Below are 15,626 nucleotides of genomic sequence, written 5' to 3'. Positions count from 1 at the left end.
CCACATTGCAACTATTATAGTGTTCTCAACAACCACATACAATTGAAACATTCATTACAGGGATTAAAGAGGATGTGCGCATGACACTGCAAAGCTGGAAACTGGTCTTGTTATCTTCAATCCAATAATTAATATTTTATCCCACTTTGTTGGGCGCGCTTGTTCGACCAATTTGCTGAAGACTGGCTCAGCCAGGAAGCCCCACCCCTCACCACGAGGTGGGGAGGACACATCGGACTCTTCCCCGCCGCAGGGCGCCCCGCCAGTGCGCTCCTGAGCTATCCTTACGGGTGCTTGGGCAGCTCACGGGAAAGCTCCGTTCGGAAGGAAGTGGGCGGCGCACGTCCGCTCCGAGTGTCTTGAGAACAGTGACACCCGGGCTCCGGCCGCCCTGCCTTGGAATTCTTTTTGTTGTTTTTCCTTTTTCCTTCCGCCTTTTTCCACCAAATCCACCCGTTCCCCGTGCGGACCGGACTGGCCAAACATTCAGGAGATCGACCAGCCTGCCTAAATTGTGTTCCACGCACGTAAATCCAACTTGCGGTCTACTAAAAGTACAGATTAGTGCATATTTGGGTTTAAATTAACGACAACAGGAACTCCCAGCTATATGCACCACACGCTCCTTCCACCTTCACATCAGTTCAGCCTCCTCCTACCAATGTTTGTCTGTCCTTTGTTTTGATTTTTTTCCCCCTGTATTGTTCCCCTGTAGATTCCCCTGGTAGATCTCATTAAAATGTCCATAAAAATACACTACCTGTATTATTTGTGTGTGTTTGGGTTTGACAAAAGACCTCTGGTTATTGAGAACTCTTATCTAATTCCTGTAGCAACCTTCAGATTACGAGAGGTTTTTCGTCACTTTGTCCTGAAGTTTTACACATCTAAAAAGAGACGTGGTGCCCCTTTTCGAGATAAAATAATTTGATTTTAACGCTTAGACTTAAAATCACGCTAAACGGGAAGTGACGCAGGCGTCGTTTCCGGCTTATGTTTTTCTACTTTATCCAAAACAATATACGCTACAGTCATCAATCTATCAATCCATCTATCTATCATTTAATAGCATTGTTCCTCACTTTGTTGCAATATAGCACTACGGTGATAAAATACATTGAAAAGACTTATACTACACATTTAAGTTCTATCTCACCTTTGTAGCTATCCTCTGACGATCACCTGGGCCCAGTGTGTGACGTTTCTTGTCCTGCTGAGATAGACCGCCACTGTGTTCAAAGTTCTTCTCTCAAACGGTGCCTCTTAAAGAGACTTCACTGAGTTACTTGAGGTTGAAAATGGCAGCAAAGCATTTTTCAAACTTTGAATGGAGCTCTAGTACTCGGCTTCACAATGCCAAGAGAGACGGGTGTAGGCGTGGGGTTTACAACCAGTCTCAAGAGTTTTGGCTGCATTACCAGCAGTAAGTCAGATTTGTTTCCAGTGAGGTTTTGGCCCCATCAGGGCCAGCCTTTGTCACCAATTCTGTTGTTTATGGACAGAATTTCTGGGCACAGCCGAGGCATTGGCTTGTTTGCTGACCTCAGTATTACTTCCCTGCTTTTTGCAGATGATGTGGTTCCGTTGGCTTCGTCAAGCCACAATCTTCAACTCTTGCTAGAACAGTTTGTAGCCGAGTGTAAAGCGTTTGGGATGAGAACGAGTACCTCCAAATCTGAGGCCATGGTTCTCAGACAGTAAAGGGTGGAGCGCACTCTCCGGGTCGAGGATGAGATCCTGCCCCATGATGAGTAAATTAAGTATCTTGGAGTCTTATTCATGAGTGAATAAATGGAGTGGGAGCTCGACAGATGGATTTATGCAGTGTCTGCAGTGATACAGACTCTTCATTCATCTGCCGTGGTGAAAATGTGCTGTGCCAAAAGGCAAATCTCTCGATGTTGATCAAGGTCACGACTGAAAGAACAAGATCACAGATACAAGTAGCTGAAATGAATTCCTTCCGCTGAGTGTCCAGGCTCTCCTTTTAAGATAGGGTGAAAAGCTTGGTCATTCACAGAGGGGCACAGAGTAGTGCCGCTGCTCCTTTGCATTGAGAGGAGCCATATGGGGTGGCTAGGGAATCTGGTTCGAATCTGCTCTCCATGGTGAGATGTACCAGGCACCTACCACCAGGAGAAAACCCCTGGGATGACCTAAGTCATGCTGGAAAGACTGTACCTCCTGGTTGGCTTGGGAATGCCTCAGCATGCCCCCGGAAGAGCTGGGCTGGGAAAAGGATAAGTCTGGGCTTCCCTGCTTAGGCTGATGCCCCCACGACCTGACCCCGCATAAGATGAAGAAAATGGATGGATGGATAGTTTTTCACAAAGTAATAAACATTACAAAAATTTTATCATTTTGTCAATCATGTAATATTTAAAGAATGTGCACATTGTTTTAGACTGGCCAACTCCAAAGTTAAATTCTACAGAACATAGTATTTCATCTGTAGAGGAAACTGGTAGTAACATCCCATAATATGGTACCACGACATGTTTGTGCGATGAAGCTTTTAGTTCTTGTATTACTCACTGAAATAAGCACATACAGTAGCTCCTATAGTTTGTATTATTTACGGTATTAAAAAAATTTTGTCTTCATTTTCTTGGTCCTTTGCAGTGCAGCTCTTCAGCCTGGTAGACAAGAGGAGGAGGACTATGAAGATGTACCCATTAATAAGACCTGGGTGTTATCTCCTAAGGTCTATGAAAGTGATGTGACAATGATACTTAATAAACTTCTGCAAGGCTATGACAACAAACTACGACCTGACATTGGGGGCAAGTAAAACACATCCTATTTATTCATTTTTTTATTTTATTTTTTTAAATCAGTTTATTTGAAAGGGGACAATGCAATTTCATAAAACACATGAAATGCACATGGTTAAAAAAGCCAGAAGGTATATATTGTATACCTGAAACAATAAATACAGTACAAAGTGGAATTTCAAATAAAGTTAAAATATCTTGTGACAAATCAATTGTTAAGACATATTATTGAAATTATAATTATATATATATATATTATAATTATTGAAACATGACATTTATGCAGTGTGATATACTGAAAGTAAAAACACTGTAATTCCTACAGTATACGTGTAATTATTACAAATACTCTGATTTCTTTAGTGAGGCCAACGGTGATTGAAACAGCAGTGTATGTCAACAGCATTGGACCAGTCGACCCTATCAACATGGTGAGGCTGTTTCTTCTCTTTTTCATGTATAGTGGTTTGTCTAAATGCGACCATGAGCCGACTCTCATTAGTTATAGTGTTTGGAATAAACTGTCACCATCATAAAATCCTTTATTAAATGCACAAGCACTTTTTTTAAGTAACATTATAACATTATTACTGCCATAGTGCGCAGGGGTGGCACGGTGGACAACTGGTTAGCACATTTGACTCACAGTTCTGAGGACTGGGGTTCAAATCCCGGCCTCGCCTGTGTGCAGTTTACATGTTCTACCTGTGCCTGCGTGGGTTTTCTCCGGGTACTCCCGTTTCCTTCCACATCCAAAAAACATGCGTGGTAGGTTGATTGAAGACTCTAAATTCCCCGTAGGTGTGAATGTGAGTATGAATGGCTGTTTGTTTATATGTGCCCTACGATTGGCTGGCGACCAGTGCAGGGTCTACCCTGCCTCTCGCACGAAGATAGCTGGGAAAGGCTCCAGCACGCCTGCGACCCTAGTGAGGATAAGCGCTACAGAAAATGGATGGATAGATGGTGCGCAGGTTGATTTTCAGCTGCTGGAAGTTTTCATTCCATCGTCCTTCCTCTGCTATTTTGAAGATTTCTACAGTGGATATAAAACCAGCTTTAAACAAGTTTTCATCTCATGGCCTTGGTCTTGACTCATCTGGCATTGCCTCAGTCTCAATTTTGACTGGCCTGGACTCCAAAGACTTGATCTTCACTTGTCTCCATTTATGCAGTCTTGAATATTATAGTAGAATTCACCCTAAACATGGATAAAGAGTGATGTACGTGAAGCATACACAGGGAGGTGGAAAGTTATATTTAATCAAGACTCACTGCACCATGCCTTTTAACGTTCTGAACTGTCATACAAGTGAAAACATTACGTTTAATGCTCTTCCTAATAAAATAAAAACAACCATTTAGCAGGAGCTTTTAATCTCTCCTTAGTCTGAAAACATTATCAATAACAGTGATCAGGGTATGTAACTTAATATGGTGAGTACCTGTTTGAAATAAAACACTAATTCATTCAGTCAGTCATTCATACATTCATAGGTTAAATGCAGAGACTATGGGCCTGAAGGTTTGCACATGCCACAAATGGACGCAAATTTTTACACAGACAGCTATGGAAGCTGATCTACAAATCGGGTACACCGCAAATTGCGTCTCCCATATGAGCTGAATTGCCAAACACTTCATTTTGAACTTCTGGGAGGAGTAAATGAAGGTAAATTAATTATGCGTAATGTGCTTCCTCTAACTTCAGACAAATTCCAGCAGCTACTCCACTCAGGGAGGCCGAATTTGAACCCTGGACCTCAGGCAGATGTGCTAACCAGTCGGCCGCCATATATATATACTGTGTGTGTGTGTGTGTGTGTGTGTGTCTTTGTGTGTGTCTGTGTGTGTATACACACACACACAGCACAGTGTTCGACTGGTTAGCACATCTGCCTCACAGTTCTGAGGAAGGTGGTGCAAATCCCAGCCCTGCCTTTGTGGAGTTTGCATGTTCTCCCCGTGCCTACGTGGGTTTTCTCCGGGAACTCTGGTTTCCTCCCACATCCCAAAACATGCATGGTAGGTTTATTGAAGACTAACTTGCCCATAGGTGTGAATGTGAGTACAAATGGTTGTTTGTTTATATGTGCCCTTCGATTGGCTGACAACCAGTTCAGGGTGTACCCCGCCTCTCACCCGAAGATAGCCGGGATAGGCTCAGGCATACCCACGACCCTAGTGAGGATAAGCGGTACAGAAAATGGATGGATGGATGGTAACAATGCATCCACTTGGCTTATCTGGGATGTGTGAAACAGCCTACTACCACACAACCAAGCATTTTACCGAAAATCGCCAAGAATCGCCAAAAATCCACTTAAAAAGGCCAAAAATGGTCTGAGGCTAATGCAAGGCAATGCTCGGAATGGAAACAACATGGTGTCCAAACCATGTAAAGATGACCATTGCCAATGAGGCGCAGTGTGGTGAGTTCAAAGAGTGTCCAGACTTTCTTCGGCTTTGTCAGGGACAGCGGCGGTCTGGTGTGAGCTTGCCCATATTTGGAACCGGTTGCTTAGCTCCAGAGGTTGGTAGTGACGTGATGCATTTACTCAGTTACATTTACTCAAGTAACCCATCCATCCATCCATTTTCTGAGCCGCTTCTCCTCACTAGGGTCGTGGGCGTGCTGGAGCCTATCCCAGCTGTCATCGGGCAGGAGGCGGGGTACACCCTGAACTGGTTGCCAGCCAATCGCAGGGCACATAGGAACAAACAACCATTCGCACTCACAGTCATGCCTACGGGCAATTTAGAGTCTCCAAATCATGCATGTTTTTGGGATGTGGGCGGAAACCGAAGTGCCTAGAGAAAATACTCAAGTAACATTTTCCATAAACTGTACTTGTCAGAGTACTTTAAATGCACCATACTTTTTACTTTGACTTGAGTATTTATGTGAAGAATGACCAATAATTTTACTCTGTTACAATGATCGACATGCCGTTTGGTACTTTTATTTAATCATTCTTGCATGTGCGCATCTATTTTTATACTCCATCTTCGATTTCTGCGTAGGGTGCTCGTTGCACCACTCAAACGGGATCACTAATGTCATTTGACCTCAATTCACCAATCAGACGACACAAGGCAGTCACATGACCGCGTAGGTAGCCTTCGCGAGCCAATCAAAATGACTCCATCCATCCATTTTCTTCAGCTTATCCGATGTCGGGTCGCAGGACATCGGATAAGGCGTTCTGAGGCCAGCTGGGAGAGATAGTATCTCCAGCGTGTCCTGGGCCGTCACCGGGTCTCCTCCTGGTGGGATGTGCCCGGAACACCTCACCGGGGAGGCGTCCGGGAGGCATCCGAATCAGATGCCCAAGCAACCTCATCTGGCTCCTCTCAATGTGGAGAAGCAGCGGCTCTACTCTGAGCTCCTCCTGGATGACCGAGCTTCTCACCCGTTGTCTAAGGGAGAGCCCGGACACCCTGCGGAGGAAACTCATTTCGGCCGCTTGTATCCAGTATCTTGTTCTTGACCCACAGCCCGTGACTATAGGTGAGGGTAGGAACGTAGATCGACGGGTAAATGGAGAGCTTCGCATTCCGGCTTAGCTCCTTCTTTACCACAACGGATCGATACAAAGTCCGCATCACTGCAGACGCTGCACCGATCCACCTGTCGATCTCCCGTTCCATTCTTTCCTCACTCGTGAACAAGAACCCAAGATACTTGAACTCCTCCACTTGGGGCAGAATCTCATCCCCGACCTGGAGAGGGCATGCCATCCTTTACCGACTGAGGACCATAGTCTCCGATTTGGAGGTCCTGATTTTTATCCCAGCCGCTTCCCACTTGGCTGCGAACCGCTCCAGTGAGAGTTGGAGATCATGGCTCGATGAAGCCAACAGAACCAAATCATCTGCAAAAAGCAGAGATGCAATGCTGGGGCCACCAAACCGGACCCCCTCTACGCCTTGGCTACGCCTAGAAATTCTGTCCATAAAAGTTATGAACAGAATCGGTGACAAAGGGCAGCCTTGGCAGAATCCAACCCTGCCGGCAGTAAGTCGAGTCCGACTTACTGCCGGCAATGCAGACAAAACTCTGACACTGGTCGTACAGGGACCGAACAGCCCGTATCAGGGGGTTCGGTACCCCATACTCCCGAAGCACCCCCATAGGACTGCCCAAGGGACACGGTCAAACGCCTTCTCCAAGTCCACAAAACAACATGGAGACTGGTTGGGCGAACTCCCATGCAACTTCGAGGACCCTGCCGAGGGTGAAGAGCTGGTCCACTGTTCCAAGGCCAGGACGAAAACCACACTGCTCCTCCTGACTCTGAGATTCAACTACCCGACGGACCATCCTCTCGAGCACTTTGATGACTACTTTTCACTTTTACTTGAGTCATATTATTCGAAAGTAACAGTACTCTTACTTGAGTACAATATTTGGCTACTCTACCCACCTCTGCTAAGCACTCTGAAAACACTCCGCCGCCAAATGTGTGTGTGTGTTAGGTGTGTGTGTGTGTGTGTGTGTGTGTGTGTGCGTGTACGTGTATTAGTGATGCACCGAAATTTCAGCCGAAAATAGCCCAAAAATGCATTTTCAGTTTCGAACCGAAATACTTTTTTAACTGAAATAAAACGGGAAACTGAAATAACATGTCACTTGTTGAACACTGATGGCCGGCGCAAGTGTCTACACCTCAGAGTAAAGAATCATTTAGTATTAACAAGCAATGCCCTATAGAGATTTGCTGAATATCCAGTTGAATTGACTGGCAGGTCACTTTATTACACACACCCTACGCTCACGTTTTGATAATGAGAGAATGCCGTAAATGTGAAATAAGCATAAATGTTAAATAACACATACATTCAACAAAATACCAGTAATATAAAAACACATTAATAACAAAGATTAACGTCTTTTTTACTGTAATATTTCAAATTTGCCTGCCGCGATGAATTTCAAGAACCGCGTGCCTTTTCTGTCATCATGCTCGCGGCTACTAGCCCATATGGACCATCCCTATTGTCGCCCAACCTCGCTGCTTTCCACTGTTCGTGGGTGGAGTGCTTGTTGCTTGCCATTTTGCGCTGCACAAGCTACCTACGAGCTACAGCTAATACAGCTAAATACGATGCCAAGCCATGGAGGTGAATGTGTGCCTTGCGTTTATTGTCAGCGCAGCATAAGTCACTAATTATTGCCTGCATGATCGCGAATAAACTACACTTTTAGACAAGTATCGTAATAACCAAGAACAGGCGGGGGATAAGACAAGAGACACCATGCTATTCACTAAGCTATCACATGAAGTCATAAAACCCCAAAACAAATGATGATGTCATGCTCTGTGTTTTGGTTTGGGTTGTGTTTGGTTTTGTTTCATGTTTTCCTGTGTTCCATGTTTTTCATGTCTTGTGTGCTTATTTAGTTATTGTATCCACCTGTTCTCGTCAACCTTCTCCCTTGTTGACCAATCAGCTCTCTCCAGCCACTCGTGTCTTGTCCATGTGTTCCTTTTTGTCTTGTCAATTTATGTGTATTTAGTTCCCTGGCTTCTTTCAGTCCTGGTCGGGTCATTGTTATTGTAGTATGTCATTGTCTCTGTCTGTGTCACGTCATAGTTGCCACTTGTGCCGCTCAGTTATTTCACCAGTCATGTTATGTTTCTTGTTTTGGGTTTACTCAAGTGTTTCTTTGTTACTTTGTGTTTAGATTTTGAACTTTGTTAATTTAGTATTTAGATTTTTCCATGATCCTTGTGTTCCTTTGTTTTTGGAATCAAATATAATTTTTTGATTCTACTGCGTTGTCTCCCTGCTTCCCTGCACTTGGGTCCTCCACGCTTTTGCCTTGCCTTCCTTGCCTTCAAAAAACCCCATCGTGACAGATTGTGTGGTACAGTACGCTTATCACATTGGTCTGGCTGGAACTGTGTTGCAGCCAACTTTGAAGCACAAAAGCAGGCAAATTAGTACATTTATAGATGAAAATATTGTAATATATGACGCTAGACAGCCATAACAGGGACCGGAAATTGAAAAATAACTAGTACGTCACCGCTGCTACATCACTTGAGAAAATGAACCGATAATTTAAAAGTACATTAATACAATAAATCTTTATAATATAAGATAACCTTTATTAGTCCCACAATGGGGAAATTTGCATAATATCAGCAGGAATAGTGGATACAGGAAACACAAAAAAGCATGCAAGAGAAGACATTTGGCTGAAAATGCATCCGCCAGGTTGATGCAATACTTTACAATAACAGATATTGAAGCTATAATTTATTAATGATGACGATTATAGCGTAATGAGTATGTTGTGAAATTGAAGAGTATTCAGATTTTTCTTATCCCGTCACATAATACATTGGAATAACGGTCCCGCGGTAATGTTCTTGACATAATTTTAAAAATATGGAAATAAAAATTGTTCTGGAAGTGAATTTCTATAGCATATATGTCAAACTCAGGCCTGGGGCCCAGATTTGCTTTGCTTTGCTAGTGTGTTGGCCCATCAGTCTAGAGTGGCGAGCGCTCCTTCCCTTTCTGTTGCAGTCGTTAGCAACTATGCGATCAGTCTCCTCGAGCAAATTTACACTTCCCCTTCCCAAAGATGGCCAAATGAAAGATGGAAACCTTTTAACTTCCAAGACAGGTTGGAGGCAGATTGTCTGTTCACTAAAGTAAAAGACAGATCTGTTTGTCGTGTGGGGAGCTACGTGGTTGTGACAAAGAATATAACATAATTGAATTAATGTTTTTTTTTCATGCCCTTTATCAACTCCTAGGCAAGGACTGTAAATAGTTAGAAGTTTGGATTTTTATTGAAGGACATTCTTATTTTTAAGAATTTTTCTTATTTAAGTCCTCGAAAGTCAACCATCACTGCAGCCCTGCACCAGTCGGGGCTTTATGGCAGAGTGGCCCGACGGAAACCTCTCCTCAGTGCAAGACACATGAATGCCCGCATGGAGTTTGCTAAAAAAAAACACCCAAAGGAGATGGTGACAAATAAGATTCTCTGGTCTGATGAGATCAAGATAGAACTTTTTGGCCTTAATTCTAAGCGGTGTGTGGAGAAAACCAGGCACTGCCACCTGACCAATGCAGTCCCAACAGTGAAGCATGGTGGTGGCAGCATCATGGTGTGGGGGTGTTTTTCAGCTGCAGTGTCAGGACGACTGGTTGCAATCGAAGGAAAGATGAACGCGGCCAAGTACAGGGATATCCTGGACAAAAACCTTCTCCAGAGTCCTCAGGATCTCAGACTGGGCCGAAGGTTCACCTTCCAACAAGAGAATGACCCGAAGCACACAGCTAAAATAATGAAGGAGTGGCTTCAGAACAACTCCGTGACTGTTCTTGAATGGCCCAGGCAGAGCCCTGACTAAAACCCAATTGAGCATCTCTGGAGAGACCTGAAAATGGCTGTCCACCAACATTCAGCAAGGAGGAAATCAGAATCAGAATCATCTCTATTTGCCAAGTATGTCCAAAAAACACACAAGGAATTTGTCTCCGGTAGTTGGAGCCGCTCTATTACGACAACAGACAGTCAATTGACAGAGAACACTTTTGAGACATAAAGACATTGACAAAAACAAAAAAACAGTCCCTGACCAGTTAAGGGTTGCTAGTTATCTGGTAATGCTAGTACTTTTTTTTTTGGACAATTGTACAAAAAGATGTATAGTCCTCTAGCACTTAGAGCAATTTGAATGACTAATATTGCAATAGTCCGCTGCAAAGACCATTGTGCAAAGACTTCAAGGAGTGTATGCGGTTTAAAGTGACGAGTAGTGCGATAATCTGGGACAATGTTGGTTGTGCAAATGTTGCAGATACTCCTAAATCAGTGTGCAAACGGAGCAGATGCTATTCTGGCATGAGTGGCCAGTATTAGTCAACAACAGATATGCAAATAGTGCAGCGTGGCGAGACAACTACAGTGAGTGCACGAGTAATGTATAATTGGCCCCACAGAAATGTGACAACGAACTCAAGTCAAAAAATTGCCAGCATGTTGCAATGGAATTGTAGGTTAGCTGTTTAAGAAGTTGATTGCAAGAGTGAAGAAGCTGGTGGAATGTCTGCTAGTTCTAATTTGCATTGATCGGTAGCGCCTACCTGAGGGAAGGCGGTGGAAGAGCTGGTGACCGGGGTGCACGCTCTTGTCTTAGTTCTGGCAGCGTGCAAGTCCTCAAGGGTGGGTAGGGGGGTACCGACAATCCTTTCAGCAGTTTTGATTGTCCGTTGCAGTCGGAGTTTGTCCTTTCTTGTAGCAGCACCAAACCAGACTGTGATGGAAGAACACTGATTCGATGACCGCTGTGTAGAACTGCATCAGCAGCTCCGGTGGCAGGCCGTGCTTTCTCAGAAGCCGCAGGAAGTACATGATCTGGTGGGCCTTTTTGAGGACGGAGTTGATGTTGGTCGCCCACTTCAGGTCCGGAGAGACTGTAATTCCCAGGAACTTGAAGGTCTCGATGGTTGACACAAGGCAGCTGGACAACGTGAGGGGCAGCTGTGGCAAAGGATGCCTCCTGAAGTCCACGATCATCTCTACAGTCTTGAGCGTGTTCAGCTCCAGGTTGTGTCGGCCGCACCACAGCTCCAGCCGCTCCACTTCCTGTCGATATGTAGACTCGTCACCGTCCTTGATGAGGCCGATGACAGTGGTGTCATCTGCAAACTTCAGGAGTTTGACAGTCGGGTGCGCTGAGGTGCAGTCGTTTGTGTAGAGAAAGAAGAGCAGCGGAGAGAGGACACAACCTTGGGGCGCCCCAGTGCTGATGCTTTGTGTGGATGAGGTGGCCTCCCCCAGCCTGACCTGCTGTGTCCTGCCCGTCAGAAAGCTGTAAATCCACTGGCAGATGGCAGAGAATCCCCAAATCCAGGTGTGAAAAACTTGTTGCATCATTCCCAAAAAGACTCATGGCTGTATTAACTCAAAAGGTTGCTTCTACTAAATACAGCATATGGTCTGAATACTTATGGCTGTGTGATATTTCAGTTTTTCTTTTTTAATAAATCTGCAAAAATTTCAAGAAGTCTGTTTTATCCTGTCAATATTGGGTGCACAATAAATCATGGTGACATCGTTAAATCATACGACAAAAAATATACAAGGACGGGAACAACAGCATGGAACAATAGCACACAATGCCGAATGAACAGGATCTTTGGCTTGGGTGACGTCACAGCGCCGGAAAGAGACGAAGACCGGAAGGCGCGGGATGCAGAAGGCGCATTTTGTATCACATTTATCGATTTAACTGCTGTATAACTGCTATATAATCACTTTGAAATGTCAGTGGAGGTTTGTAAAGGACTTCTTGAGTTATCAAGAAAAAAATTAAAATCTTTGTCCTCAGACCTTTAAGCAGCAAAAACAGCCTCTTGATTTTTCAGTAGATGAGATATCATTTCCAGTGTTGAATTCCTCCTTGTGGCTACATCCTGCATCAGTTGCTCAATTTCTTGCTCGCTTTCTTCCCAGCCTTGATTGCTCCTGGTGTAGTTTCTCTGTATTAGCTGTGTTTAAAGTGACCCACTATATTGCGCCATTTTGCTAATGTATCACTAAACGCACTATCGGCAAGGCTAACAGTGATGGCTCTTTGCAAGATATGAGCAATACAAGGCATGTGTTGAAATGGGAGGTGTTATGCTGCAGCTTTCATTGTTTGAGCACTGTCTGTTCCAATTGTTGTTCTTTTTGTAGAAGTCCACATTCCTCTGCTTCTTTCTTTTTCTTTTCCTTTAGGCTTGTGCCTTTAGGGGTCGCCACACCGAGTCATCCTTTTCCATGTAAGCCTATCTCCTGCATTCTCCTCTCGAAGACCAACTGCCCTCATGTCTTCCCTCCCGAAATCCACAACCTTCTCTTTGGTCTTCCTCTAGCTCTCGTGCCTGGCAGCTCCATCCTCATCATCCTTCTACCAATATACTCACTCTCTCCTCTGGACGTGTCCAAACCATTGAAGTCTGCTCTCTTTAATTTTGTCTCCAAAACATCGACCCTTAGCTGTCTCTCTGATGACCTCATTTCTAATTGCATCCAACCTGGTCACTCCGAGAGCGAACCTCAACATCTTCATTTCTGCCACCTCCAGCTCTGCTTCCTGTTGTCTCTTCAGTGCCACTGTCTCTAATCATGGCTGGCCTCACCACCACTGTTTTATACACTTTTCCCTTCATCTGAGCAGAGACTCTTCTGTCACATAACACACCTGACACCTTCCTCCACCTGTTCCAACCTGCTTGGACCCGTTTCTTCACTTCATGACCACACTCACCATTGCGCTGGACGGTTGACCCCAAGTTTTTAAAGTCCTCCACCCTTGCTATCTCTTCTCCCTGGAGCCTCACTCTTCCCCCACCACCACTCTCCTTCATGCACATATATTCTTACTTCGGCTATTCTTCATTCCTCTGCTTTCCAGTGCATGCCGCCATCTTTCCAACTGTTCCTCCACCTGCTCCCTGCTTTCACTGCAGATCACAATGTCATCTGCAAACATCATGGTCCACAGGGGTTCCAGTCTAACCTCATCTGTCAGCCTATCCATCGCCACTGCAAACAGGAAGGGGTTCAGGGCTAATCCCTGATGCAGTCCCACCTCCACCTTAAATTCGTCTGTAACACCTACAGCACACCTCACCACTGTTCTGCTGCCCTCGTACATGTCCAGTGTTATTCTAACATACTTCTCTGCCACTCCAGACTTCCACATGCAGTACCACAGTTCCTCTCTGGGTACTTTGTCATAGGCTTTCTCTAGATCTACAAAGACACAATGTAGCTCCTTCTGACCTTCTCTGTACTTTTCCATCAACATCCTCAAGGCAAATAATGCATCTGTGGTAGTCTTTCTAGGCATGAAACCATACTGCTGCTCACAAATACTCACTTCTGTCCTGAGTCTAGCCTCCACTACTCTTTCCCATAACTTCATTGTGTGGCTCATCAACTTTATTCCTCTATAGTTCCCACAGCGCTGCACATCACCCTTGTTCTTAAGAATGGGCACCAGCACACTTTTCCTCCATTGCTCAGGCATCTTCTCACGTGCTAGAATTCTATTGAACAAGCTGGTCAAAAACTCCACAGCCACCTCTCCTAGATGCTTCCATACCTCCACAAGAATGTCATCAGGACCAACTGCCTCGGTCCTCTCAGTGTCCCACTTCTTCTCCTTTCCTGCCAGAAGATACACCAAGTGAGTACTTGGTGTACTTGGTGTCCTGCCTGCCTCTCTGATCACCTTGGCTGCAGTGGTCCAGTCTTCTGGAAGCTCCTCCTGTCCACCGAGAGCCTGTCTCACCTCTTCCCGAAAGCTGCACAACATTCGTCCTGTCTCACTTTGGATGAACACTCATATTTTTTGGGCAAAGTTTTAAGCCGGTTGCCCTTCCTGACGCAACCCTCTGCATTTATCCGGGCTTGGGACTGGCCTACAGTTTGCACTGACTTGTGCCCCCCATAGGGCTGCATTTCTGCTATCGAGAGAATATCCTCTACACATTTTCAGCACAGTGTCTTTGGATTGATTGTCTTCTGCACAGCCAGGGCAAAAGACTGTAGATGCCATATTCCGTCTGCGACATCAGCAATGTGTGCAGAGATGTAATTTGCATTACTAACATAGGTCGAATGATCCCCAGTCAGAGTGACATATTGAAATTTCTGCAATCCATCCAATTTTGGTTGCTTTTTTACGGAAGCGTATTGCATAAAAAAAAATTTGTCCGAAAAACAGAAAAAAATAGTCAGAAAAACAGGTGGAAAAAAATGTGTCCGAAAAACAGAATAAAATAGTCAGAAAAACAGGTGGGAAAAACATTTGTCAGAAAAACAGAAAAGAATAGTCAGAAAAACATCCATCCATCCATTTTCTGAGCCGCTTCTCCTCACTGGGGTCGCGGGCGGGCTGGAGCCTATCCCAGCTATCATCGGGCAGGAGGCGGGGTACACCCTGAACTGGATGCCAGCCAGTGACAGGGCACATAGAAACAAACAACCATTCGCACTCACATTCACAGCTACGGGCAATTTAGAGTGCAATGAATGCATGTTTTTGGGATGTGGGAGGAAACCGGAGTGTCCGGAGAAAACCCACGCAGGCACGGGGAGAACATGCAAACTCCACACAGGATTGAACCCCGGTCCTCAGAACTGTGAGGCTGACGCTCTAACCAGTTGGCCCACCGTGCCGCCGTCAGAAAAACAAAGCCCTCCAAAAAATTACTCAGAAAAACAGGATTATTTTTTTTATCCAAGTGAATGTAATATGCTTCCGTACCTTTTTAATGTCATGAAGTAGAATTTTTCCTGAAAGTCTTTCTGCATGGTACTTGAAAACTTGGATCGCATGTCGCTATCTGTAGGCTAGCACATTTTTTTCTTAAAATCAGAATCAGCTTAATTGGCCATGTTACAAGACACACAAGGGATTTTTCTCCGGTAGTTGGACCCACTCTAGTATAACAGAAAACAGCCACTATGAAGAAATATACAAGTCAGACAAAAAAAAGTGTGTAGAGTCATTGAGCAATGAAAGTGTACCACTTAGCGTGGTGATACTGATATAATGGCAATTGTGCAAATGATGCACTCCTCAAGAAATTTAGAGCTATTTAAAGTAACTAATACTACAATGTTCCATTACAGTTGTTGGTTGTTTTAAACAACAAGCCTTTCAACATGCTGCACAATCACTATTTTCACTCATTGTATTAAAAAAAAAACATCCAGACTTTCAATATCGGCAACAATTACACCCCAGAATACATAAAAGGTCAATGAGGAAATATCCTCGCCTTGTCAGGCTGTGACAGGCTGACGTGTCCAAAATGTGAGCATGG

At 44.5% G+C, this 15,626-nt stretch overlaps 2 protein-coding genes across 2 annotated transcripts in view; both read left to right on the top strand.

Moving 5' to 3' along the window:
- Nucleotides 1-2,729, top strand: part of gabra2a (gamma-aminobutyric acid type A receptor subunit alpha2a) — a 96,112-nt gene extending 93,383 nt beyond the window's left edge. The window contains exon 10 of the mRNA XM_061695852.1: nucleotides 2,623-2,729. Within this exon, the coding sequence (XP_061551836.1) occupies nucleotides 2,623-2,643 (21 nt within the window). The 3' untranslated portion in view covers nucleotides 2,644-2,729. The remainder of the gene's footprint in view (nucleotides 1-2,622) is intronic.
- The window catches only part of gabrg1 (gamma-aminobutyric acid type A receptor subunit gamma1), a 60,922-nt gene that overhangs the window by 6,301 nt on the left and 38,995 nt on the right, over nucleotides 1-15,626 (top strand). The window contains exons 2-3 of the mRNA XM_061695853.1: nucleotides 2,623-2,783; nucleotides 3,138-3,205. Coding sequence (XP_061551837.1) covers nucleotides 2,623-2,783; nucleotides 3,138-3,205 — 229 coding nt within the window. The remainder of the gene's footprint in view (nucleotides 1-2,622; nucleotides 2,784-3,137; nucleotides 3,206-15,626) is intronic.

This window comes from Phycodurus eques, chromosome 14 (assembly GCF_024500275.1).
Source record: "Phycodurus eques isolate BA_2022a chromosome 14, UOR_Pequ_1.1, whole genome shotgun sequence".
NCBI classification, from domain to species: Eukaryota; Metazoa; Chordata; class Actinopteri; order Syngnathiformes; family Syngnathidae; genus Phycodurus; species Phycodurus eques.
Note: the sequence above shows the minus strand (reverse complement) of the source record. Positions and strands in the feature narration are given on the sequence as shown.